This window comes from Pyrus communis, chromosome 10 (assembly GCF_963583255.1).
Source record: "Pyrus communis chromosome 10, drPyrComm1.1, whole genome shotgun sequence".
Classification (NCBI taxonomy): domain Eukaryota; kingdom Viridiplantae; phylum Streptophyta; class Magnoliopsida; order Rosales; family Rosaceae; genus Pyrus; species Pyrus communis.
Genome location: NC_084812.1, coordinates 22,360,592 through 22,384,910, shown reverse-complemented (window position 1 = coordinate 22,384,910; position 24,319 = coordinate 22,360,592). Strand labels below are relative to the sequence as shown.

Here is a 24,319-nt window from a genome sequence, read left to right as displayed (position 1 = left end):
TACAAGCCCACGCTACTAGGCTCGGCAATATCATAGCATTTTGTAAATTCTTTTAAACGTATTTAATATCTCGTCTCTCTTCGATGTGGGACTTTAGCAATTATCTAATAACTACTTTCCCACTTACCAGGTAGTGGAATTCAAAATTGAATACAAAGTGATCGATAGAAAGATCTAATATTAAGTGTCTCTCGTTATATTCCTTCTCGTCGAACTCCGGCTGTTTTAATGTACACATGTAACTCTCAGTAGCTGATCTTGCAAGAATGAGCCCTAGCAATTGAGACCTGCAATTTCACGGAAAACTGTTACATAGGACGTTAAAGAGCGACTTATCCGTGGTTAATCTTTCTCTAACCTAGCCTAAATGAAACTACTGCTACTAATTTTAGGGTTAGAATAATCCAGAACATGTCTTAATTAACAGAGTAATGTGTGTGAACAGTCTAACATTTCCAATTATTTAAAAAAAAAAAAAAATACTCGGTAGTCACCAATATATTTTAAGAAAATACTTGACATACATTTTGAGTTCCAAGTGTTTTACTAAAAGAAGAGAGAGGGTGTGAGGGTCAAAGTGTAAATTAAGGGAAGTGATTTTCACGTATCTTTTTCTTTTCTTATAAATCTTTGTTTATTTATGATCTGGGGATTGAATAAATCAAATAAGAATCAATAGGCATAAATGCAAGGCTTTGAACAAGTGTGTTCTGCCACCAGATTCACAATCGCTATTGTACTGTCTGGGAGAGTTGCCCAATATTTTCAAGATGAAACCTTTTGTTTCTGTAGGGAAATGATTGAGCAAAAAAGTTTTCGCTTTCCCCAATTTCCAAGTGTTTGGAAGAAAAATGTCAGCAGAAATACATTGCTGCTTACTTGGTCAATTTGCTATTTGTTTTTAAACTTGGAATATGTTGTAAAATGGAAACACATTGATAAGTTAATACTGCAGGCTATGGTGTGTTTGGACGAGGGATTTGCAAGTCAATGGGATTTCAAATCTCTCTATCTAATGCTTTGTAGTGCGTTCGTTACTAATTTAGCCTCAGTTTTTTAGATACTTAGTAAGCCCCTCATTCCAAACATAACATCAAAGAGATTTTAAATTCTAATCTTGACTCTCCTAATGATAAAAATAAAAAACATAGGATGGCATATGGTATATGGGCGGCGGAAAAATCAAATGATTTTTTTGTTAGTATTAATACAAGTGACATTCTACATTAAGGGAAGAGGGGAGAGTTTAAAACCAGGACGCAGTGGAAAAATTGGATTGATGTGGATTGCAAAAAGTAAATGTGTAGTGAGATGCCACACCAGGCAGCACGCCAAGGGTAGGTATATCTTGGTCTGCGGGGTTGGGTCAGAACCCAACCCCAATCTGCCCATCAATTTTTTATTAACTACCCAACCATGGTGGATGGGGAACTCTATTGACCCAAGGGCTTAGGGGCGCACTTTTGTGTGATTACACCAAAGGTGAACAGACCAAGACCGTCATAACCTCACCTAGTTAGTATTTATGTGAATTCGAGTACTATTTGTCAAATATTTTGATGAATGTCTTATATTGATTGTTGTAATGTTGAAATGTTTCTACATGCAATATTTCTTCAAAACTCAAAACAACTAACTGAAAACAATCATTGGAATTTAAAAGAAGCTTGAAATATGGACTTGTCTTCAATATTGAACAGGGAAAGCGAAGAACAAAAGAGGCGTTTGACGAATTGACTCTGATATGACTCATATATGTGATGATGACAATGCATCACCACCTAGATTGTGCCTTGAATTAGTAGTTTACATACATTTTGAGGTTAAGTGTTTTTCTAAATGAAGAAAGAAACAATTCGAGATCGATGTGAGTGTTCTCCATCTCTATAAATTTTCCAATGTTGCCAGCCTAGCTATGGCTAAGGTCAGTGACAGTGGCAGTCCTTCCCTTTCTTCTTTTTCTTTTTCCTTTTCATTTCCTTCTGCTTCTTTTTCCCCTGTCTGCCATTCATATCGGCCTTGCTCTTCAACCTCAAATCCATCTCCGAACTGCCATTCGTAATGGCCTTACTCTTTTTCACCACACTTGGTTGCGGTTCTTTTGAAAGGCGTGTAGAACTTCAGCTTGGGTGTACACACGACCACCTTGTATTTGTTTACGTACCTTAATTGGCATTGTCGATGGCGGGTTCTCCACTGGTTTCTTTCGATCTGTGGTTGCGTTCGGTGTGGTGTTCGTAGCAAAATGTTGGAGTCACCATCTTCCTCTTTTCTAGGGTGTGGATTCTTGGCACGGTCAGGAACGTTGGATTGCGTTGGTAGGGATGTACTGTGTAGGCGGCATCGATGTTTGCAGAAAGCTGGGTTTTATTGTGGTGTGGTGTTTCTGCTTTTGGGCTCCAACTTGTGTTTTGGGCCCTGTGTTGTGTAACTTTGTGTCCATTTCTTTTGTTGTAAATCACTTTTATTTGGACCTCTTGTATTTAGGTGTTTATTGGTAAAATTTTTTTACCAGTATCCCAAAAAAAAAAAAACAAAAAGAAGAAAGAAGAAAGAGAGAGTGTGAGAGTCAAAGTTTAGTGTAAATTAAGGGAAGTGATTTTCATGTACCTTTTTCCTTTCCTTATAAATCCTTGTTTATATATGGTTAGTAGATTGAATAACTCTAATGAGAATCAACCGACATAATTAAACAAGAAAAAACAATGGATGAAAAAGTGAATGGATTCCTCTTCCGTACCAACTAACTATTTAATCCGCTAATGTTATCGCTCGTCACAAATAAAATAAAAAAAGAAAGACATTAACAAGCATTTGCAGAAGAAAAAAGAGTGTGTGAAATGCTTACCTTGGAATTACCGTTGAAAGAAAACTCGCTTTCTCATTTCTATTAAGAAGCAAAATGAGTATATGGCCTCCATGTGGTATGGAGGATTGAATTAGAATGAATAAACAATTATTTTCAAAATATATTGAAAGATTTTGACCCCAAAAAAAAGTATATTGAAAGAAGAAATTAAAAAAAAAAAAAGTATATTGAAAGAAGAAATGAAAAAAATTTGGTTGGTAGCAGAAAATGAATTACTCAAGAATAAAAGTTATGACTTCCAATTTTTTCCGAATGAGATGATTAGAAGAAAGAATTTCTTTATGTTTTGTCCTCTTCTAATCCTCTTAAAATTCAATCTTCTATATCAAACAAGCTCTAAGATTATGCTAGTTTACTCCTTGTACTTATATGTCACTCCTAATTTCCACCCCAAACACAATCAATTTAAATGGTTCATTGGTTGTCCACGCGTCAAAAAATAAACGAAATAATAGATGAAAATTTTGGACCGTGAAAAAAAAAAGTGACTAAATAAAAAAAATTTAAGGGAGGTAATTAACTAAAATAGAATTTAAATGTGAAAATTGACATATCCAATTTTCTTTTTTCATTTCATTATTCTCTTTCTAATTTTTATTTAAAGAAGAAAAGAAAAGCCCTAAACCCTCTCTCTCTCTCTCTCTAGAACTCGGCTTCGCTTGCAGCGGACCAGAAACCCAGCAAGCATTTCTACGAAGACATCAAAGTCAGAACCTCACTCCTCCGCTCTAAGCCCTCCTTCAGGTACCTTCTACAGTTCTACTATCTCCCACCTTCCATTGTTTTTGTTTAATCTGCTCATGATGGGTGCAATTTATTTAATTAATTAATAAGTATTGTTTGGTCTGTGAGTTTCTGTGTAAGTATGAAAAGGGTTCCTTTATCCTAACCCAAAATCTTGAATTGGATCTACATCTTTGAAATAGCTTGAAATCTCATAGCTTTCTGAAAATTTCCGTCTGAAACCAAAACATTTGAATTGGGTCGAGGCTAAAACTTTTAATTGTATTAGTAATTCAATTTTTGTTACGCAGTTTCATGAATCAAAATCAAGTTGCTATTCTTGCTTTCCTTTGGCCCTGTGGGGATGGAAAGATCTCGAAATGTCTGTCGAATTTTCGGTTTGAGTGATACAGGACATGGCGGGCGGGATAGAGCGTTAGGAGGTTTAACTAAATTGTTTCCATGGCCCAACATGAAATAAAAAAATGTGGTGAAAGATGAATCGATATTCAATACACATCTTATTCAAAAGAATGCATCATAATGTTGCAGTCATTTATGTCCTTGATTTTCCCATAGAATTAGTATATAAGGTAGATTGTTGAATATGTGAAGTGACTAGGTCTTGGCATAAACTAAGGTATGTTATTAGTGTTTTTCAAAATTTAGTCTACTTTGATTGTATAGACAATGAGGTATGATGCAACGTTCTATGAATACGTGTCGAAGATAATTCTGACTTGTGATATTGTCTTCAACATTGAATAAAAGCACTGTTAATCAAGATTTAAATTTTTGAGTTCATTGTCCGGAGATAAATTCTTGGTTTCACCATTGTTTGCTTGGCTGTTGTTGAACTGGTATTGCTCCCGTCTCCTGAGCTGATTTCTTTGTTAATTTTTCATGTTTTAAGCATATTTGCTGGTTGGTTTTGGTCTATTTTATTGTGATAAAAGGTGAAGAAGATGCCATTGGGACTAATACTCGGGTTAGGAAGGGCATTTCATTGAAAGCAAACGTCATCACTTGACATTCTTTCCTCCAAACGTGCCCCTAGGGATTTCTACAAGGGGAAGAATTTGACGATGTGCTCATTCAATTTGTAAAAATTACTACTTGACTTGTTTTTAAAGTTGTCTAAATTTTTTTCAGCTAATTATGTCGTGCAGCAGGAGAAATTGCCTAACTATGTAGTCCCAGATTTAACCGACCTCAAGGTGAACATGTTTCTGTTTCTCTTACTTTGTTTCATTTTTTTCTCATTCTTTCGTAATATTCATGTTTTAGTTAGAGCTTCTGGTTGGAAGTTCACTGATACACTTTGCAGCTTCGTTGACATGCTTCAACTATGCTATTTTAATAAGTACATTTGACCTATGAGTGAACAATTTACTCCTCACTCTGATAAGTGCATACATGTAGTTCTAAATTACGTTTTTCCGTTCTTGCATGCAGCTCAAACCATATGTATCTCAGAGCCCCAGAGAGGTCAAGACTACTCAGTCTGCTGAACCAACTAAATGAGCAAACTGAGTTGCTAGTGCTTGATCCTTTCGTTATTGTTCTAATTGTGAATTGAGTTGTTCCTGTTGATATATTTTCTAGTAGGGATCGATGTTAGACTGCGAAGAGGTTATATTCCTGTTTGGCATTGGCAGATTCATGTCTTGGATGTGTTAAAAAGTGATAAACCTTTCTAGCATTGCTTTATATTGACTCAACTAAAACCTCACCGGACTAAGTTCCATCACGAAGCCTGTGGTGACGGATTTATGTCCGAGAGTTAGCTGATTCATCTGTCACCATTTTGCTTCACATTAGATATGAGCCAACTGTGTTATCCAAGGGTCGGGTGGAAAATGCAATTTTTTTTGCACAAATTATGACACCTTAGTTTCGGTTGGACATTTGGACGTGTTGAACTTCTAAGATTATATCTTTTACTTTGCATAATTACGTTTCCTTGGAAAATAATATAACACATGATTACCTTTTCATCGTTTTAAGTTTTCTGTTTTCAATTTTTTGAAAACTGAAACTTAAAGCTTGTTTGGTAACTGTGATGAAATGAGTCGTTTTTGTTTCTGAAAGCTTGTTTGGTAACAGTGTTCTGATTTTGTTTTCCCTTTCAATGGATTGTTGTCAATCGCGTGACTCTAGCACAAGCCAACGACTCATCATGATAATCTCAGGCACCGGTGCGTAGCTGATGTTACATTAGCTTGTCTCATACAAACCTTTCCAAACAAAGACAATGCCAGAACAGGTACCGAAAGAAATTTGCATAGGAACAAATAAAACATTTATTCGGAATCAAAAAAATTAGGTCGCCGGCAGAGAAGCTGTGACATTCACAGCTGTTTTCTTTTATGATACAAATAGCAGAGTACACAGAAGAGTTGATAACGCAATTGCCCAACCAGAAAGCCTATCCCCTACATGTACTAATACAAAACCATTCACCTACTACATGTACTAAAACAAAGGCATAATCGTTCCGACTACAAACTGGTATAAAATTTGCAAAATTGCAACCACGAAAATTTGGCTCGGTAGTGCAAAGAAAAGGGAAAGAAATATCTGTAAAGCAAACAGAATCACAGTGTCGAACCATTGTGGGTGACAACAGCCATCTCTTAACTCTAATATTCACCCAGACAAACAGAGAAACTCCTAACAACCACACCACTGAGTTCTTACTTCTTCCGGGGCCTGTTGTGTTTAACTTTAATTATTCTTCGGTGAGACTTGTCACCATCACCACCACTGGAGCCAACTGAGAAGCTTCCCCCTAACCCCTGATTCGCACCCAAACTACCAGAAGCCTGAAATGGGTTAGGGTTCTGTGGGTTGGTTAGGTTCTGTTGGCCTGCAAATTGGAAGGGACTCGCTGCTGGGGCTTTGAGTGTACCTCCAAATTGCCTTTTCTTGCCAACTTTGTTATTAGGACCTACAAACACACGAAAATAGCTTAAAACACTATAATAAGTAGTAATTAGCTAACTAAATGCAAGAAAACAACATAACTACGTAGCATAAATATGCTCCTATCAGGTGTACCTACGAATACAGAGGCTGATGGTGAGTTTAAAATCGGCAGTTGACCAAACTGGAATTGTTGACCAAAACCTTGGGCTGTAGGTGTCGATGCCTGGTTACTGTCTTTCATATTCAATTGATCATTATTACCTGGGGAACCAAATGGAAATACAGGATTGGAGTTGCCAAATGGAGGCTGTGAAGGGGCACTAGTAGGTGCAGTTGACGTGAATGAGAACATGGAAGTTGAGGATGCACCATTGGATGACCGAAACAAAGATCCACTGTTGTTATTTGTAGAAGAAACCGTGGATCCTCCAAAAGTAATAGGCGCACTGATAGTAGTAGCAGCGGCAGACGAGGATCCTCCAAATACAAAAGACACATTGTTAGTAGTAGCAGCAGCAGTTGAGGATCCTCCAAATCCAAAAGGCACACTGTTAGTGCAAGTAGTAACGGCAATGGAGGATCCTCCGGATACAATAGGCGCACTGTTAGTAGCAGGAGCAACGGAGGATGCTACATAAGAAAGCCCAGTTGACAAAGATGTATAGAGTTGAAAGCGGTAGCAAATACACGAGATTTACCAGGTTGCCAACTGGCAGCAAATACGGTAGGGGAAGCTGAAGTCTTCACTTCAGAGTAAACTGGAGCCATCGTTGGTGGCTCCAGAGGGTTTCGTAAAATCGTTGGTGGCCGATCGTATGATGTCGCTTGGGTGGTGCGTCGAAACGGCGTCTTCCGGATCTTTCCACCCGCACCCAATCCTTCGTATGCCTGCTTCTGCTTCTCTTCCCGCGCGGCCGACGCCATGAGAGAGAGGAGAGAGAAAGAGCGCTAGGGTTCAAAATTTTATGGGGGTTAGAGAGAGAGAGTGATTGATAGCTACCAACCTGAATCCGGTAGCTCAACCTCGACAAGTTGCAGTAATGGAGGATATACGAAAGGTGGAAGAAGAGCACAGAAAACGTGCTTGCTATTTTATTATAATTTTTCTTTTCAAATAACCGTTACAAAAGCAAGGGAGCCATTGCTCCATTTAAAAGAGTCTGGGTGTCAGCTTAGCATTTCACAAACTACTTTTAACAAAATGACAAAACAAGCAATTAAAGGCTAACAACCAAATTACTTAGTGATTAAGCATTCACTAATTCGAAGACCCTAACATCACTCCCCCTTATGACAACCTTGTCCTCAAGGTTCAAGCTTGAAATCTGGAAACTTAATCTTGAAGTCATCGAAGTCTTCCCAAGTGGCGTTCTCATCAACGTCATCCAAATAGTGTATCAGCAATCGGACCCCACCTGTTTGTCCTTTCTTATAGATCCTTGGAGCCAATACTGTATGGGGCACTGAGTGTGACAACCCACCTTCCTTTAGATCAGGTAACACAGTTTATGGTTGAACCAAATTACCCAAGTGTTTCTTGAGGCAACTGACATGGAAGACTGGTGAATTTTTGTTCCCTTAGGCAGTTTCAATTTACAAGCTATCGTTCCAATTCTTTCCACAATCTCATAGGGCCCATAAAACCCGGGTTGCAATTGGTAAGGGACAAGCCTGAGGTACACAAAATCCACAACAGAGAACTCCCTTTCAGACCTGTGCTTATTTGCTTGCATTCTTATTCTATGCTGAGCTACTTCCAGGTTTCTCTTAAGAACAGATAAGATTGTGTCCCTATCCTTCAAACATTGTTATGCTAAATCCAATCTGGTTGTCCTAATCTCATGAGAAACCACCATAGGAAGAGGGTATCCATACAACAGTTCAAATGGAGTGAACTTGGAGGATGAGTGGTATGAAGTGTTATAATTCCATTCTGCTCATGAGAGCTGTCACGTCCTGCAATATGAATACTTGATTTCGAACCATATTAAATGGAAGAGAAGTGTCTCATTAAATCCTGCAATTCCTTTAGTTGAGCTTGGTTAAGATCACAAGCTTCTAATTTCTTGGACTCCAAGGAATATAAGAATAGCCCCAGATTGGAAATGTGCATTTCCTTGTCAAAGTTTTGTAGGGAGACCTCCTTAATCAAGGGCAAAGCTCCTTAAGTGTGAAAAAGTTTGTACTGCACATTATCCTTGTGGAATTCAAGTGTCATTAACTGAAAATCCCAAGACAACAGCCCCCTAAGGGAATGGCATATACATCCACAATACAAGTATAGGCTACAAGTGACAATGGTGTGCTAGATCAATACCCAGAACCTGTAATTTTCCCCTCATCCGCAATCATGACTTCAAAAGGCAGAAATAGTCTGAGGTTGCCAACCCAATTTTTTTAAGTGATCGAGAATCCACAAAGTTATGGGTGCTGCCAGAATCAAGCAGAATTGCAACACTGTGTCCTTTAAGTGTCCCCCTCACTTTCATAGTGTGTATAGGTTGCTTAGCAGATGTGCCATAAAAAGAACACTCGCTAAGCTCCATTTGGTTAAGGTTTTGTTAAAGGTCGTCGGATGGGGTATCTACCTCATTTTCAGGTTGTACATGGTCAATCATAAGTAACTGTTTGGTATGGAATTTGTGCCCCCGAGTCCACTTATCATCACAAAACCATGAATCCAACTTTCATGTTTTTTTTTTCTGAATTCCCTCAAGGGAAAGCCTCTTAATAGGGAAATATGGTGCCCAAGGCGGTGGTGGTGGAGGAGTAAGGGTAGTTAGGATCGAAATATGGGAGTAGGTTTGGTATAACAAGATTTCAAAACAACAAATTTAGCATTAATTTGACCAGTTAAGGCAATAGCATTATGCACAGTGTTAAGGCGCAATAACTTGACATCATACATGAGTTCACACTTAAGGCCACCAATAAAACAACTCTTAAGCAGAATGAAGTCCCAAGTATGCTCTGATACCAATCTGACACACCCCAAACTCGATGTCTGAGGGACATCGAGATGGCCACGTGCTAACCAATACCCGAGGGTGACGCAAACCATTTAATGTATGCAAATGCCGAGAACATGTGAAACATGTATATAAATTTCGCGTGTGACTACGCGATGTAATGCTCAAATATAAGTCTTACAAAATACCATAAAAATATTCACTTCCCAACAATGAATCTAATGATAATGCATGACATATTCAAAGCATACAACTAATCCAGATTACAAGCAAAAGATAAAATAGAGAGGTCATCTTACAATAGATGTCAAAGCAGAAAGGATGATTTGATATCACTAGTAGGGGGAATGCCTCGTAGCGCGGATCGTAAGCTTTGTTCCTATGTTCTGAGGAGGAAAAAAATAGTGGATAAAAAAGTCAATGGATTCCTCTCATGTACCAACCAACTATTTAACCTGCTAATGCTATCGTTCGTCACAAGTATAAAATAAATAAAAAAGACATTAACAAGCAAGTGCAGAAGAAAAAAAGAGTGTGTGAAATGCTTACCTTAGAATTACCGTTGAAAGAAGCTCCCTTTCTCGTTTCTATTAAGAAGAAAAATGAGTATATGGCCTCCATGTGGTATACAGAATTGAATTAGAATGAATAAATAACTATTTTCAAAATATATTGAAAGAATTTGACCATAAAAATAAAGTATATTGAAAGAAGAAATGAAAAAAATTTGGTTGGCAGTAGAAAATGAATTACACAAGAATAAAAGTTATCACTTCCAATTTTTTCCGAAATGCAATGATTAGAAGGAAGATGAAAATGCAACGAAATGCATTTTTTTCCGAAATGCAACGAAATCCAATTTTTTCCTAATTTCCATCCTAAACAAAGTCAATTTAAATGGTTCATCAATTGTTCACGCGGTAAAAAATAAACGGAATAATAGATGAAAATTTTGAACCGTGAAAATAAAAGTGACTAAATAAAAAAACATTTAAGGGAGGTAATTAACTAAAATAGAATTTAAATGTAAAAATTGACAAATCCAATTTTCTTTTTTCATTTCATTATTTTCTTTCTAATTTTTATTTAAAGAAGAAAAGAAAAGCCCTAAACCCTCTCTCTCTCTCTCTAGTACTCGTCTTCGCTTGCAGCGGACCAGAAACCCAGCAAGCATTTCTAGTTTCTACGAAGACAGCAAAGTCAGAACCTCACTCCTCCGCTCTCAGCCCTCCCTCAGGTACCTTCTACAGTTCTACCATCTCCCACCTTCCAATGTTTTTGTTTAATCTGCTCATGATTAGTGCGATTTATTTAATTGATAAGTATTGTTTGGTCTGTGAGTTTCTGTGTAAGATGAAAAGGGTTCCTTTATCCTAACCCAAAATCTTGAATTGGGTCTACATCTTTGAAATAGCTTGAAATCTCATAGCTTTCTGAAAATTTCCCTCTGAAACCAAAACTTTTCATGAATCAAAATCAAATTGCTAGTCTTGCTTTCCTTTGGCCCTGTGGGAATGGAAGGATCTCAAAATGTCTGTCGAATTTTCGGTTTGACCGATACAGGACATGGCGGGCGGGACAGAGAGTTAGGAGGTTGAACTAAATTGCTTCCATGCCCCAACATGAAATAAAAAATATGGTGAAAGATGAATCGATATTTGATACGTGTCTTATTCGCAAGAATGCATCATAATGTTGCAGTCATTTATGTCCTTGATTTTCTCATAGAATTAGTATATAAGGTAGACTGTTGAATACGTGAAGTGACTAGGTCTTGGCATAAACTAAGGTATGTTATTAGTGTTTTTCAAGATTTAGTATACTCTGATTGTATGGACAATGAGGTATGAAGCAACTTCAAAGTATGCATACGTCTCGAAGATAATTCTGACTCGTGATATTGTCTTCAACATGGAATAAAAGCACTGTTAATCAAGATTTAAATTTTTGAGTTCATTGTCTGGAGATAAATTCTTGGTTTCACCATTGTTTGCTTGGCTGTTGTTGAACTGGTATTGCTCCCGTCTCCTGAGCTGATTTCTTTGTTAATTTTTCATGTTTTAAGCATATTTGCTGGTTGGTTTTGGTTTATTTTATTGTGATAAAAGGTGAAGAAGATGCCATTGGGACTAATACTAGGGTTAGGAAGGGCATTTCGTCGAAAGCGAACATCATCACTTGACATTCTTTCCTCCAAACGTGCCCCTAGGGATTACTACAAGGGGAAGAATTGCAAGCCTACTGGTTTCCACACCCGAAAAGGTTTTCCCCTTTTGCTTTTTTGCAAATTTGACGATGTGCTCATTCAATTTTTAAGGTAAAAATTACTACTTGACATGTTTTTAAAATTGTCTAAATTTTTTCAGCAAAGTATGTCGTGCAGCAGGAGAAATTGCCTAACTATGTAGTCCCAGATTTAACCGACTTCAAGGTGAACATGTTTCTGTTTCTCTTACTTTGTTTCATTTTTTTTCTCGTTCTTTGGTAATATTCATCTTTAAGTTAGAGCTTCCGGTTGGAAGTTCACCGATACACTTTGCAGCTTCGTTGACACGCTTCAACTGTGCTATTTTAATAAATACATTTGACCTATAAGTGAACAATTTACTCCTCACTCTTATAAGTGCATGCATGTAGTTCTAAATTACATTTTTCCGTTCTTGCATGCAGCTCAAACCATATGTATCTCAGTGCCCCAGAGAGGTCAAGACTACTCAGTCTGCTGAACCAACTAAATGAGCAAACTGAGTTGCTAGTGCTTGATCTTTTCGTTTATTGTTCTAATTGTGAGTTAAGTCGTTCCTGTTGATATATTTTCTAGAAGTTGTTTGGCATTGGCAGATTCATGCCATGGACGTGCTAAAAAGTAATAAACCTTTCTGGCATTGCTTTATATTGACTCAACTAAAAGCTCACCGGACTAAGTTTCCATCACGAAGCCTGTGGTGACGGATTGACGTCCGAGGTTTAGCCGACTCATCGTGATAATCTCAGGCACTGATGTGCAGCTGATGTTACATTACATTAGCTCGTCTCATACAAACCTTTCCTAAGAAAGACAATACCAGAACAGGTACCGAAAGAAGTTTGCATATAGGAACAAATAAAACATTTATTCGGAAAGAAGCTAATATCCGGTATCCTGCTAAGCCAACTTGAAAAAATTAGGTCGCCGGCAGAGAAGCTGTGAAATTCACAGCTGTTTTCTTTTATGATACAAATAGCAGAGTACACAGGAGAGCTGATAACGCAATTGCCCAACCAGAAAGCCTATCCCCTACAAAGTACTAATGCAAAACCATTCACCTACTACATGTACTAAAACAAAGGCATAATCGTTCCGACTTCATACTGGTATAAAATTTGCAAAAACTGCGCTCTCATTGCAACCACGAAAATTTGGCTCGGTAGTGCAAAGAAAAGGGGAAGAAATATCTGTAAAGCAAACAGAATCATCCCGTCCAGAACCTGAGAAGGCCGAGTTATACCTTCATCAGTGTCGAACCATTGTGGGTGACAACAGCCATCTCTTAACTCTAATATTCACCCAGACAAACAGAGAAACTCCTAACAACCACACCGAGTTTTTACTTCTTCCGGGGCCTGTTGTGTTTAACTTTAATTATTCTTCGGTGAGACTTGTCACCATCACCACCACTGGAGCCAACTGAGAAGCTTCCCCCTAACCCCTGATTCGCACCCAAACTACCAGAAGCCTGAAATGGGTTAGGGTTCTGTGGGTTGGTTAGGTTCTGTTGGCCTGCAAATTGGAAGGGACTTGCTGCTGGGGCTGTGGGTGTACCTCCGAATACAGAGGCAGATTGTGAGTTTAAAATTGGCTGTTGACCAAACTGGAAATGTTGACCAAAACCTGGGGCTGTAGGTGTCGATGCCTGGTTAGTGTCTTCGGCCATACTGTCTTCCATATTCATTTGATCATTATTACCTGGGGAACCAAATGGAAATACAGGATTGGGGTTGCCAAATGGAGGCTGTGACGGGGCACTAGTAGGTGCGGTTGAAGTGAATGAGAACATGGAAGTTAAGGATGCACCACTGGATGACTGAAACAAAGATCCACTGTTGTTATTTGTAGAAGAAACCGTGGATCCTCCAAAAGTAATAGGCGCATTGATAGTAGTAGCAGCGGCAGACGAGGATCCTCCAAATACAGAAGGCACATTGTTAGTAGTACCAGCGGCAGTCGAGGATCCTCCAAATACAGAAGGCACATTGTTGGTAGTACCAGCGGCAGTCGAGGATCCTCCAAATACAAAAGGCACACTGTTAGTGCTAGTAGTAGCAGCAATGGAGGATCCTCCAGATACAATAGGCGCACTGTTAGTAGCAGGAGCAACGGAGGATGCTACATAAGAAAGCCCAGTTGACGAAGATGTAGAGTTGAAAGCGGTAGCAAATACAGGAGGTTTACCAGGTTGCCAACTGGCAGCAAATATGTTAGGGGCAGTGCTAGAGCTAATGGAGCTGGGCTCCAATGAGGAAGTAGAAGAACCAAGTGCAGTACCAGTTCCTGAACCAGGGAGTTTGGCAGTAGACGTTGGGCCAAAAATAGAACTTCCAATAGAGAAAGGTGTACTTCCCGCAAAGCTGTGTGACAGTGAGGATGCTGACGAACCAGGTTCAGTGGATGAATTCTGTGCAACAGATGCAATTCCGGTTGCAGTAGATGATGCCTGGGCAATAGAAGCAGATCCACTGCCAGTACCAAAAAGAGAGAACTGGAACTGGTTAGCAGCACTTGGAATGGCAGCAGATGTGCCAGCAAACGAAGTGCTGCTAAGATTACCAAGGCCTTTGTCTTGTGTGTTGTTGCCTCCAAATGTTTCCTTTTTCTTGCCTTCAAAAGATTCCAAAGGCGAATTTAGTGGAACTGGCGTGACTGCAGTTGAAGCAGTAGGCAATTCAAATTTGACCGTAGGCGTGGTTGAAAATGAAGGTGCTTGAACCAAGCTAAAACCGTTGCTACTGTTGGTGGTGACAGCAGTTGTAGCGATAACACTGTTTGTGTTGGCAGTGAGAGTCATGCCACCCGATGAATTTGGACTTGTCAAATTACTGAATACTGAAGGAGCGGAGGAAGTAAATAGAGGTCTTGACCCATTATTCATATTTGAATTACTGGAAGGGGTGCCAAAGGAGACTATGCCTGTGGTTGATGGTGCAGATGGAGATGATACAGTAGTTTTAGGTATAACAAAAGAGTCTCCAGCATTTGAATTATTCTTACCAACAGCTTCACCTGGTCTTTGTGGTTGGACAACAGTTGCACCAGATTCAGCAGCATGTACACTGCAGATGGAAACATAGACAAATAGATAAATTAAATAATAAACTTTTTGGCAATACATATAAAAATCAGAAAGTCACCCATACATGAATAGGGTTTCCACATAATACCACTGATTAAATATTTTTTTTTTAGAAAAATACTATTTTAAGAAAACAAGAAAACAAGCAATTTTTTCGTTGTTTGTTGAATAGTTGTATCAATTACAACACATCACAGAAGCAACCCCTCAATCCCATTTCCAAACCTATCCACCCGCTCATTAATAATGATCAATCTGGTTGGGGAAAAAAGTAAGAACTATGAAAGCTAACTGCCTTCACCACTAGCAAAGAAGGTTAAAGTTCTGAAAATACAGTCAATTACAATGGACAGTAGAATAATTCCTCACTGCCACACTTCAGTGAGCACTTTTAACAAACATTTACATGCAGTGTGCCTACACTGCATTAAGTTATACCACCCTCAAGGTCTTTGGATATACAAATATTCAGACCAAATGAAAGGCAATAAAGCAGTTTCATTCCATTTGTCCCTTCAGAAACTTGGTTTTTCTATACACTTAAATCTCCACCTATTTTTTTATGAAAGAAAACAATAAGAAAAATAAATAAATGCAACAGTCAAGAACCTCAACGATGCTTTTCATCAAAACATAAAGATTAAAATGAAACAAGCGATTTAATACACTGACCTGCTTGAGGTTTCAGGATTGGAGTGTGAGAAAGTTACGTTGACAGATTCACCAACTGCAGGTGACGAAGTAAAAGCAGACTCTGGCAGTGCAACTTTGTCAACACTCTTAGAGCCAACAAACTCAAACAGAGAAGTAGCTGCATCTGAACCCTTAACTGAAGTAACATTACCCCCATAGTTAAAAGTGGGAAGACCAGCATGTGATTCTTTTGGGAGATCAACTATATCATATGTAAAGGATGGCTGAGTAGCTACAACATTGGGCAAGCTGGATGAAGATACAAAAGGGGAAGCTGAAGTCTTCACGTCAGAGTAAACTGGAGTATTCTTGGTCGAAGTTGCCTCCGCCTTTCCTCTTGAATCGGATACAACCCCATTATAATCATCGTCATCATCCAGATCCAGAAAATCCTGCATACCATACGCATAATGTTCAAATTAATTATTTTGAAGTCATATGAATATGCACAGAAAACCAAATATAATAATGAACATTAATGATTTTAATATTCCTAAAATTTCAGATAATATCAAATCTAGAAAGAATTTGAATTGAAACTAATGGAATCAAAATTGAATTTGTAATAGAAATTTTAAATAAATTATTATTTAAATTTGTATTTATGTCTGTTATCAACATATGATAGGGTTTAAATACCATAAAATTATGACACCGGTTTAATCAATTTGATCATTGGGACTGAAGTCCAAGACAGTCAAACGCTTATTATAAATGTTCATGAACTTCTAGCAAAACTAAACAGCTAGATAATCTTATGATTTCAAAGGTACAGCCCCTCAGTAGTAAATTTTATGATCAAATTGAAACCCAAACTAGTTATTTCAGGTCAAATTCCAGAGTAGTAGAAAGAATAAGCAAGATAATCAAGAACTTAGTTAGCAGAAATAATAGAGAGAAAAAACCGCAACTATACCTCATGTGCGCTCATCTTGAATGCCCGTTTCTTTTGTGGAGGATGAACAGAGTTTGATGCGGCAGATACTGTAGTTTTAACATTTTGCAAAATATCCTTCTTTTCTGTTGCAGAATCTGCTCCATTTAGTATAGTTGAACTGTCAGAAAGAGCACCAATCGTATGTGGGCCATTTTCTCTAACCTTATCCTTCTTTTGAGAGGTGAAGTCTCGAGCATCTGGTATCACGTGATAAGCGGAAACATCCAACTTAGAATTACAATTATTATTATTATCATTATTAAGTGCATTGTCCAAAAATTTTGATGAATCCACATGATCCAGGCTTTTCAGAGCCTGACCGTGTAGCATTGATGGTGAAAGCTTAGTTGGCGATTTGTCTCTCACAATATGTAGAATGGACTCAGATGATTTCTCTTTTGGAGAGACCAACTTATCAAGTTGCTCAAGTATTTTGGAAGCCATTTCACTGGACTTTGAGGGAACAGTAGAGAAACTTGTACTAGGACCTGCATTGTCTCCATTTTCTGATAATGCTTTGTGCTTAGGTTCACCCAATGATAGTGGCTTCCACAAGTTTTGAGCAGACTCAGAACTTATTGTGGCCCCAAGAATTGTAGTGCTTGATACTGGTGAGCTCAAGCCTCTAGAAGAAAGAAGATTAGGTTTTTGACGAATTCTGCGAATAGGACCAACAGATCCTATGTCACTGTCTAGGACTGAAAATCTGCGCTTCAAGGCCTACAAATAAAAACAAACAATTCCAATGACATGAATCTGGAGGTTCTAATCACAAATAAAAAGTAGCATTTGATAATCATCAGATATCATACGCCTTGTTTAGATCCAGAAGGCTGGCTGTGCTCCCATACAGACTGAGATGATGATGCACCACCATAAGCATTAAATGTAGACCCAGCACCCTGAATACAAGCAAATACAACATAAGAGCCGGAAACGGTAAACATATGTATTTTTGTTAAAAGAAATGCTTGTATTAAGATCAAGAAACCAACAAAGAGGCTGGTCAAGAAGACCAACCCAGAACACAGCAAACAAACAAAAATTGGAAAATGAAGACATAGAAAACACCCAGCACAATCAGCTGAGAAAACACCTAAAAGACTTTAAGAGGATAGCTGCTTTCTGGTCTTGCATAAGCACAAAGAGAAAGATTCCCTGAACTATGAGGAAAAGGAAGCTGACAGAGAGGGAGAGAGATTCATTTTTTTCTTTTTCTTTTTATGGTATACAAAGATCCTTCTATTTCTCTCCATCCAAATGACCCAAATTGCTGGCATGGAACATACAACCCACATGACCTTGGCTTCTTATCCTTCCAAAGCAAAGCATGACATTCATGAGAAAGAATTTTTGGGATTACACAAGTAAATCCAAGTAAACATTCAAAACGTGAAAGGGATCTGCATTGTCTTTTCTTCTACCAAAAAATCCCCAAACCTGCTTTGGGGAATCAGATGTGAAATTGGGGTCTTTGGGAGGCAGGAAACTCTAGCAAATGGCTATAGGTACCTTGAACAATTTAATCTTACCCCACGTTGGAACAAACCAAAGGCCTAATCACTCAACTAAACCGATATTATTGAAAACTATATTCTCAGATCAAACAAACCTTGAAAGTACTCGTCGTGTGAACTCGAGAGTATGGCATTCGAGCCATGCTGTATATAGCAGACCTGCCTCGAGATCTAGGGGTCACAAAACCATTTTGTGGAGCCCACTCACTGCCAGAATTCCTTGGCACAAGTGACATCATTGGCGATTTTGAAGGAAATGGTACACTGCTCAAAATAGGTGAATCTTCATGGTGTGTTTGACTACGCAAACCTAACATTGATGGAGATACTTTTGAAGGCCTACTGCCCATGTAAGCTTTTGCGAGCTCTGCAGGAGAAGCAACATCTTCATCAAGGACCTGAAGACATTTTAACCACTAAATGTGAAAAAAGAGTTAAAAGTAAATATGAAATCCAAACTACCGTTTCACAAATAGTTAAAATTAAAGAGTAGCAAGCACAAGACCGCAGCCTTCACAACCTAATGAGTCAAAGTATATGAATGGAAAGTAAGTTATCATACACTTGTACTAACAACAGGGTTTGAAGCAAGGCGGCTATCAATCCCATTTTTGTCCAGCAATGGAGTTTTAGGAAATTCCTCCTTTCTGTCATGAGAAACCGCCGATTTTGAAGGTATTCCTTCAGACCTTTTCTCAAGATTCTCAATTGGCATGCCAACAGTTCTTGAATGCAACAGCGCTGTCAATCGATCAATTTCAGATCTGTAGAGGTAATTAACATTCAACACCAAGATAAGCACATGTTACAAGAAAAAAAAAGTTCTAAGCCCCAGAACTGCCATGGGTGAAATCATAAATGCACAAGTCTTACACCAAACCCATTCATCAATTCCATTCAAATCACACAGACACTCCCCCTCTCTCTCTCTAAAACATCATTCCCGTTCATCAATACTACTTGGTTGTAATAACACTAAGTATATAACAACTTGACTCGACCAAAATTGAATTATGTATATAGCAACTTGCCTGGTAAAGGTTTTCTGCTCTAAAATTTGCTCAAGATCAGTGAGCTTGCCTCCGTCATCAGTAGTACTTGGATGACTTGGATCGGAACATTGATCAATTGTGCTTCTTAGCACTCCAGAAAGATCCTTTACAGCATACATTTACATACAAATTATTGTCAAAATATGATATCAAAACCATAAAAATAAAATGATTAAAAATCTATGAAATGAATTTAACTGAAAATTGTTCTACTTGAAAATATATAATAACATCCCACCATAACTCAATCAAATTGAGCAAGTAAAAAAATGTGGATGTATGAAACATGGACTACTACTCTTATACCAAAGAGTAAAAATGTGAATAAATGGTTTATTAAGGATACCAAGTTTTTAAGGGCTATTAGTTGTTCCTTAATAATGTCCTCTAACCTAACTTTGGTAGTGTATAAAGCCAAGAAGTGCACTTGCAGGAAACTTGAGATATCCCCTTAACCCTAAAAATTATTCTAAAACGCACTCAACATAGAGGAAAATCAGGGCACCAAATATTTCCCATTTACCTAAATTTCGAGTCTAAACAATGGGAGGGAAAAAAAAGTTCACTATGCTTGTAAGTTATAATACTCAAACACGGACAAAGAAAGATCCAAGTGTCATATACTGCTTAAAAATCATAGCTCCAAAAAGAAACGATGCAATCTCATCTAAAAACAGGACGTTTAATAAAACAATTAGAATATAGCTTACTCCCAATCACTAAGGGCAATGCCCTATCAGTGAAAAAAATAGAATTATCCAACACACTTAAACTTACCATTGTAACTTCTTCTTTCTCCTTCATATTTGCTTCATGATTTACCCCTGATAAAGTAATAGAAGATTAAATTTGTGAGTAGTTGGTAAAGAAACCAATAAAACAGTCACAGTCTTGAGCTCGGATGAGAAAGCAGATACGAAAGTTTTTTATTTTTTCGAAAAGGGCTAAGAAGTTTTTTCACAATGGCTAATCATAATTTTTTTTCTTTTATAAAAAATGAGGACATCTATAACAAGTACAAGGCATACAAGATAACATGGACATAGATGCAACAACTGTGAGAGTAAATTAGTTTAACAATTCCCTTGCATTCAAGAAACAAAGGAGCCACCAACCAACTGAAGTGTAAAGTCCATTGACCACTGAAAAGGGTTCATTCTTTGAAGAAAAAGATACGAATGATTTTTTTTTTTTTAAATTTGAAAAATTAATAAGGATGATACAGTACACAAATAAAGTGAAACAGTAATTAAGAAAAAGATCATCAGGGGATTTCAGAAAAGATATCAGAGACTGTATCAATGCAAAAGATGACCTACTATCAATCAAGCTCACTCTTACAAGTACTTCTTAATCCTACCAATTTACAAGCTAAAAAACAAAAACTAAACCAGAAGTGAATACAAGGGGGAGCAAGGAATCTCTGTCTTCCTCCTACCAAAAATATAGGATCCAAATGTCTTCCTAATAGTGTAACTGTGCATGTATCATTTGGAATTCAGAAGACCAACTTGAATTTTTGATTCCTTCGATTGCAATTTCAAACATCTTTCATTAAACATGAATGAATTTCCAGTTTTCTCTTAAAGCACCACAATTATTGTAATAAAAACAATGAATTCGAAATCTTTATAAACCTAGCTCCAAATCAATAAAAAATTTCAAGGAAATTAACCTCATTTCATTCCGCAGAACAAAAACTGACCCAAACTCAACCCCCACAAACTGACCCATATGATAAATTGCTAAAAACAATGAAATAAAATAAGGAAAAACATAACAAAAGGCGTCCCAAGTAACGAAACGTCGAAACCCCAACTCCCCATTAAATGATTAAACCCAAACAAAATGCCCGCAAAACTAAGAAACCCCTGGAATAGTAAACAAAGGTAGTCACGAAAGCAGCAAAGCCGAACCTGTCGAAGGCGACTGAGGCGGAGGAAGGCGTTTCCGAAAGACGGAGGAGAAGAGGCGGTGGGCGCTGTTAGAGATAAGACGCTGAGCCGGATCGACGAGTTTCGAGAGCCAGCCATCGTTGGCGGCGCTAGGGTTTCGTAAAGTCGTTGGTGGCCGATCGTACGGTGTCGCTTGGGTAGTCCGTCGAAACGGCGTCTTCCGGAACTTTCCACCAGCACCCAATCCTTCGAATGCCTGCTTCTGCTTCTCTTCCCGCGCGGCCGACGCCATGAGAGAGAGGAGAGAGAAAGAGCACTAGGGTTCAAAATTTTGTGGGGGGTTAGAGAGAGAAAGGGATGGGATAGCAAATTAGGGTTTTTAATTGCACCGCCCAAGAGTGTGGAAATGAAAGGGGTCAATTTGATATTTAGCAAAATACTTTGGGGACACGGAGAGAAGTGACAGAAATATTGGGAATGAGAATTTTTATTTTTATTTTTTTTATTGGAATTTTTTTTTTTCGACCAGATGGAACGGTAAATTTTATTTACTTTATTCTTTTAACAAGGAACATAAATTATTTGACTGTATTATTCGAGAAGTAAATTCATATTAAATACCAAATTGAATATAAGTTTTAGGAAGTTTTAATGAAAATGACATAAATCAACTTTTCTTAACAAAAAAAAAATTACCTAATAATTTTATTTAATGAAAAAGACTTAAAATTAATGAGAAACAACAACAACTAAGTCTTATCCTACTAAGCATCATTGCACTAGATTTTGCACCAAATTTTCCTTTAGTTTTAATGTAACATCCCACATACACTAACGGAGAGGGAGTGATGTGCCTTATATGTACATACCCACCTTCATATAACACGAGGTATTTTGGGAACTCACTAGCTTCGAATTTCATTAGAACTCCAAAGTTAAGCAATTTCGGACGAGAGCAATTCCATAATGGGTGACCCACTAGGAAGTTCTCGTTTAAGTTCCCAGAAACAAAATCGTAAGGACGTGACCAAGGCCCAAAACAGACAATATCATGTTACGGCAAAGCTGAGTCTGGAACGTGACATTCAAGTCCTTCATCTATTTAGTTATTAAAATTTAATGAAATGACTTGAAATTTAATGAAAATGACAACATTTTAATATAATAAGAATAAAAATATCATAGTTCTCTCCTTTTTCACCTATCACTATCATCTCATCTCTCTTCTTTTCACCCACCACCATCATCTGTCTTTCATCCATCATCATCTCTCTCCTCTCCTTCTTATGTCACTCCTTCCTCTTTTTTCTTTTTTATATTTTGTGATTTATAAAATTTACAAATTAGTCATATTTTTCAAGGCATAATACTATAAAATTTTATCACATGCCAAAATTCCAAAACTATTATCTTAATACAAAACGAAACACTTAAATAGATTTTATTAATAAGAAATATTGTTTCATAAACATTATATTTTCTATAAACAATGGTCACTATTTTATAGAAAACAGTGTCATTATTTTTAAAAACAATAGTCATAATTTGTAGATGGTGACAGTATTTCTAAAAACGACCACACAATTCTTAGAAAATAGTCACCATTTCTAGATAGTGACAATATTTTTAGAAATGAAGACATTATTTCTAGAAATTGTCAATATTTTTAGAAACAGTGGTCACAATTTCTAGATAGTGGCACTATTTCTAGAAGTGGTGGCACTGTTTTAGAAAAATAACTTACAAAATTGTACTATTTAAAAAACGTTAACAACCAGTTAAGTGTTCTTCATGGTTAAAATGTCTCATTATTTTTTGATGAAGCTTGTGACCCTAAATGAGGGCTGGTAGCTTTATATGTAGATAATTATACTATTTTAAATTTGCAAGTGACATATTTAATTGTATTGCAGTCATTGTTTTAGAGAATATAGAGTAGAGTTTAAAGTGTGGACCTCAAGATTTATTGATGGAGGTGCTTTTTGTACTAAGATAGAGCTTTTTTGTAAGAAGAACAAAAAGAGCCAAAGAGAGGGGAAAGAGAGAGGACTGTGGGGTTTTCTTGTAAAAATGACTAATAATTTGGAAAAAAAATGGTACAAGGAAGAGAGACATGTGGGGTCCGTAACCTTTTTGTAAGATTAAGACAACAAATTGCGAAAACAAAAGTTCATAAACAATGTGGGGTTTTCTTGTAAAAATGACTAATAGTTTGGAAAAAAAATGGTACAAGGAAGAGAGACATGTGGGGTCCGTAACCTTTTTGTAAGATTAAGACAACAAATTGCGAAAACAAAGGTTCATAAACAATGAGGATATTAAATTTGAAGATAAAATTTTATAAATTAAATGATATAAAAATTAGTGATTTAATTATTATTTAAGTATTGATTAACGTGTTTATTTTTATTGATAACACATTATTTAGTTTGTAAATTTAATCTATTTAGCATTATCCAAAAAAACGTACGTAAAAGTAGTTATAAAGTGGGGCCAAGTTGGCGTGTGCCTTGCACTTGCCCTTGGTTTGTTTTTCTTTTATTTCTCTTGTTTTTAACATTAAATAAAGTTATTAGGTTGTTTTTTGTTAAGTTTGAAGTTTCATTATTTTTTTTTTAAAGTTTGGAAGTTTTAATGAAAAGGGTTTCTGTCGCATCCCGGCCCAGGCCCCCACCACATTCCGGAATTGACTCCACCGTAGCACGATATTGTCCATTTTGGGCCCCTACCACACCCTTATGGTTTTGTTTCTGGGAACTCACACGAGAACTTCTCAGTGGGTCACCCATCATGGGATTGCTCTCACGCGCTACTCGCTTAATTTCGGAGTTCCGATGGAACCCGAGCCAGTGAGCTCCCAAAAGGCCTCGTGATAGATAGAGATGAGGATATACATATAAGAGCAGTTCCATCGTGGGCAATAGCCCGATGGACTAGCTCTCAAACAGGGCCAGATAGCCCGAGGAAGGTTGTCCAGCGTGTTCTGGCGAGGGAGCCCGAGCAGGCCCGAGGGAGAGGCCCGGCAAGAATCGCTCGCCCGAGAGCCTGAGGGATGTGTGACGTATGGCTGATGTGCGGCATCAGTGCATGTGCTGAGCTTGACATCTCCCCATCTGAAACCCTCAATTCGAACGAAAAACATCAACTATGCATAATCAATTTCAGAAAATTAAATTAAACAAGAAATCAAACAAGAAAAAAAAAAAAAAAAAAACCAGAGAATAACTCAAGCAATTGAAGTAGGGCAATAACCTCATCTGGGTTTGAGCAATGGAAGCTTGAAGCTTTCGACTTCAATGGTGGATCACCCAAATGGTGCTCTGATGATGCATGCAAGGATATATTCGAGTTCCTCTCATCCAGGGGATTAAGATTTCAGAGTTTGTTAGTTTGATTTGCTTTGGTT

The 24,319-nt window shown here is 37.6% G+C and overlaps 3 protein-coding genes and 1 pseudogene across 5 annotated transcripts; 2 read left to right on the top strand and 2 right to left on the bottom strand.

Annotated features, from left to right (window-relative positions):
• The first annotated feature begins 3,634 nt into the window (after positions 1 to 3,634).
• On the top strand, positions 3,635 to 5,255 carry LOC137746695 (uncharacterized; annotated as a pseudogene).
• A 482-nt stretch (positions 5,256 to 5,737) lies between these two features.
• LOC137746693 (nuclear pore complex protein NUP1-like) lies at positions 5,738 to 7,620 on the bottom strand. Its single transcript, XM_068486703.1, has 3 exons — positions 7,219 to 7,620; positions 6,653 to 6,997; positions 5,738 to 6,542 (listed from the first exon to the last, which is right to left on the bottom strand). Exons 1-3 carry the CDS (start codon positions 7,442 to 7,444, stop codon positions 6,289 to 6,291), a joined length of 825 nt encoding a protein of 274 aa, XP_068342804.1. The 5' UTR covers positions 7,445 to 7,620; the 3' UTR covers positions 5,738 to 6,288.
• A 2,969-nt stretch (positions 7,621 to 10,589) lies between these two features.
• Positions 10,590 to 12,376, top strand: LOC137746694 (uncharacterized). Its single transcript, XM_068486705.1, has 4 exons — positions 10,590 to 10,726; positions 11,598 to 11,751; positions 11,856 to 11,920; positions 12,160 to 12,376. Exons 2-4 carry the CDS (start codon positions 11,607 to 11,609, stop codon positions 12,226 to 12,228), a joined length of 279 nt encoding a protein of 92 aa, XP_068342806.1. The 5' UTR covers positions 10,590 to 10,726; positions 11,598 to 11,606; the 3' UTR covers positions 12,229 to 12,376.
• A 199-nt stretch (positions 12,377 to 12,575) lies between these two features.
• LOC137746692 (nuclear pore complex protein NUP1-like) lies at positions 12,576 to 21,295 on the bottom strand. 3 transcript variants are annotated; one of them, XM_068486701.1, is made up of 10 exons: positions 20,935 to 21,295; positions 19,796 to 19,842; positions 18,998 to 19,122; positions 18,529 to 18,730; positions 18,062 to 18,364; positions 17,262 to 17,351; positions 16,770 to 17,169; positions 16,429 to 16,646; positions 15,492 to 15,904; positions 12,576 to 14,799 (listed from the first exon to the last, which is right to left on the bottom strand). In XM_068486701.1, exons 1-10 carry the CDS (start codon positions 21,203 to 21,205, stop codon positions 13,077 to 13,079), a joined length of 3,792 nt encoding a protein of 1,263 aa, XP_068342802.1. In that variant the 5' UTR covers positions 21,206 to 21,295; the 3' UTR covers positions 12,576 to 13,076. The 3 variants fall into 3 exon arrangements, with proteins under 3 accessions (XP_068342802.1, XP_068342801.1, XP_068342803.1); XM_068486700.1 differs by having other exon boundaries at positions 16,429 to 17,169; XM_068486702.1 differs by lacking the exons at positions 18,998 to 19,122; positions 19,796 to 19,842; positions 20,935 to 21,295 and having other exon boundaries at positions 16,429 to 17,169; positions 18,062 to 18,333; positions 18,529 to 18,661.
• Positions 21,296 to 24,319: the final 3,024 nt, after the last annotated feature.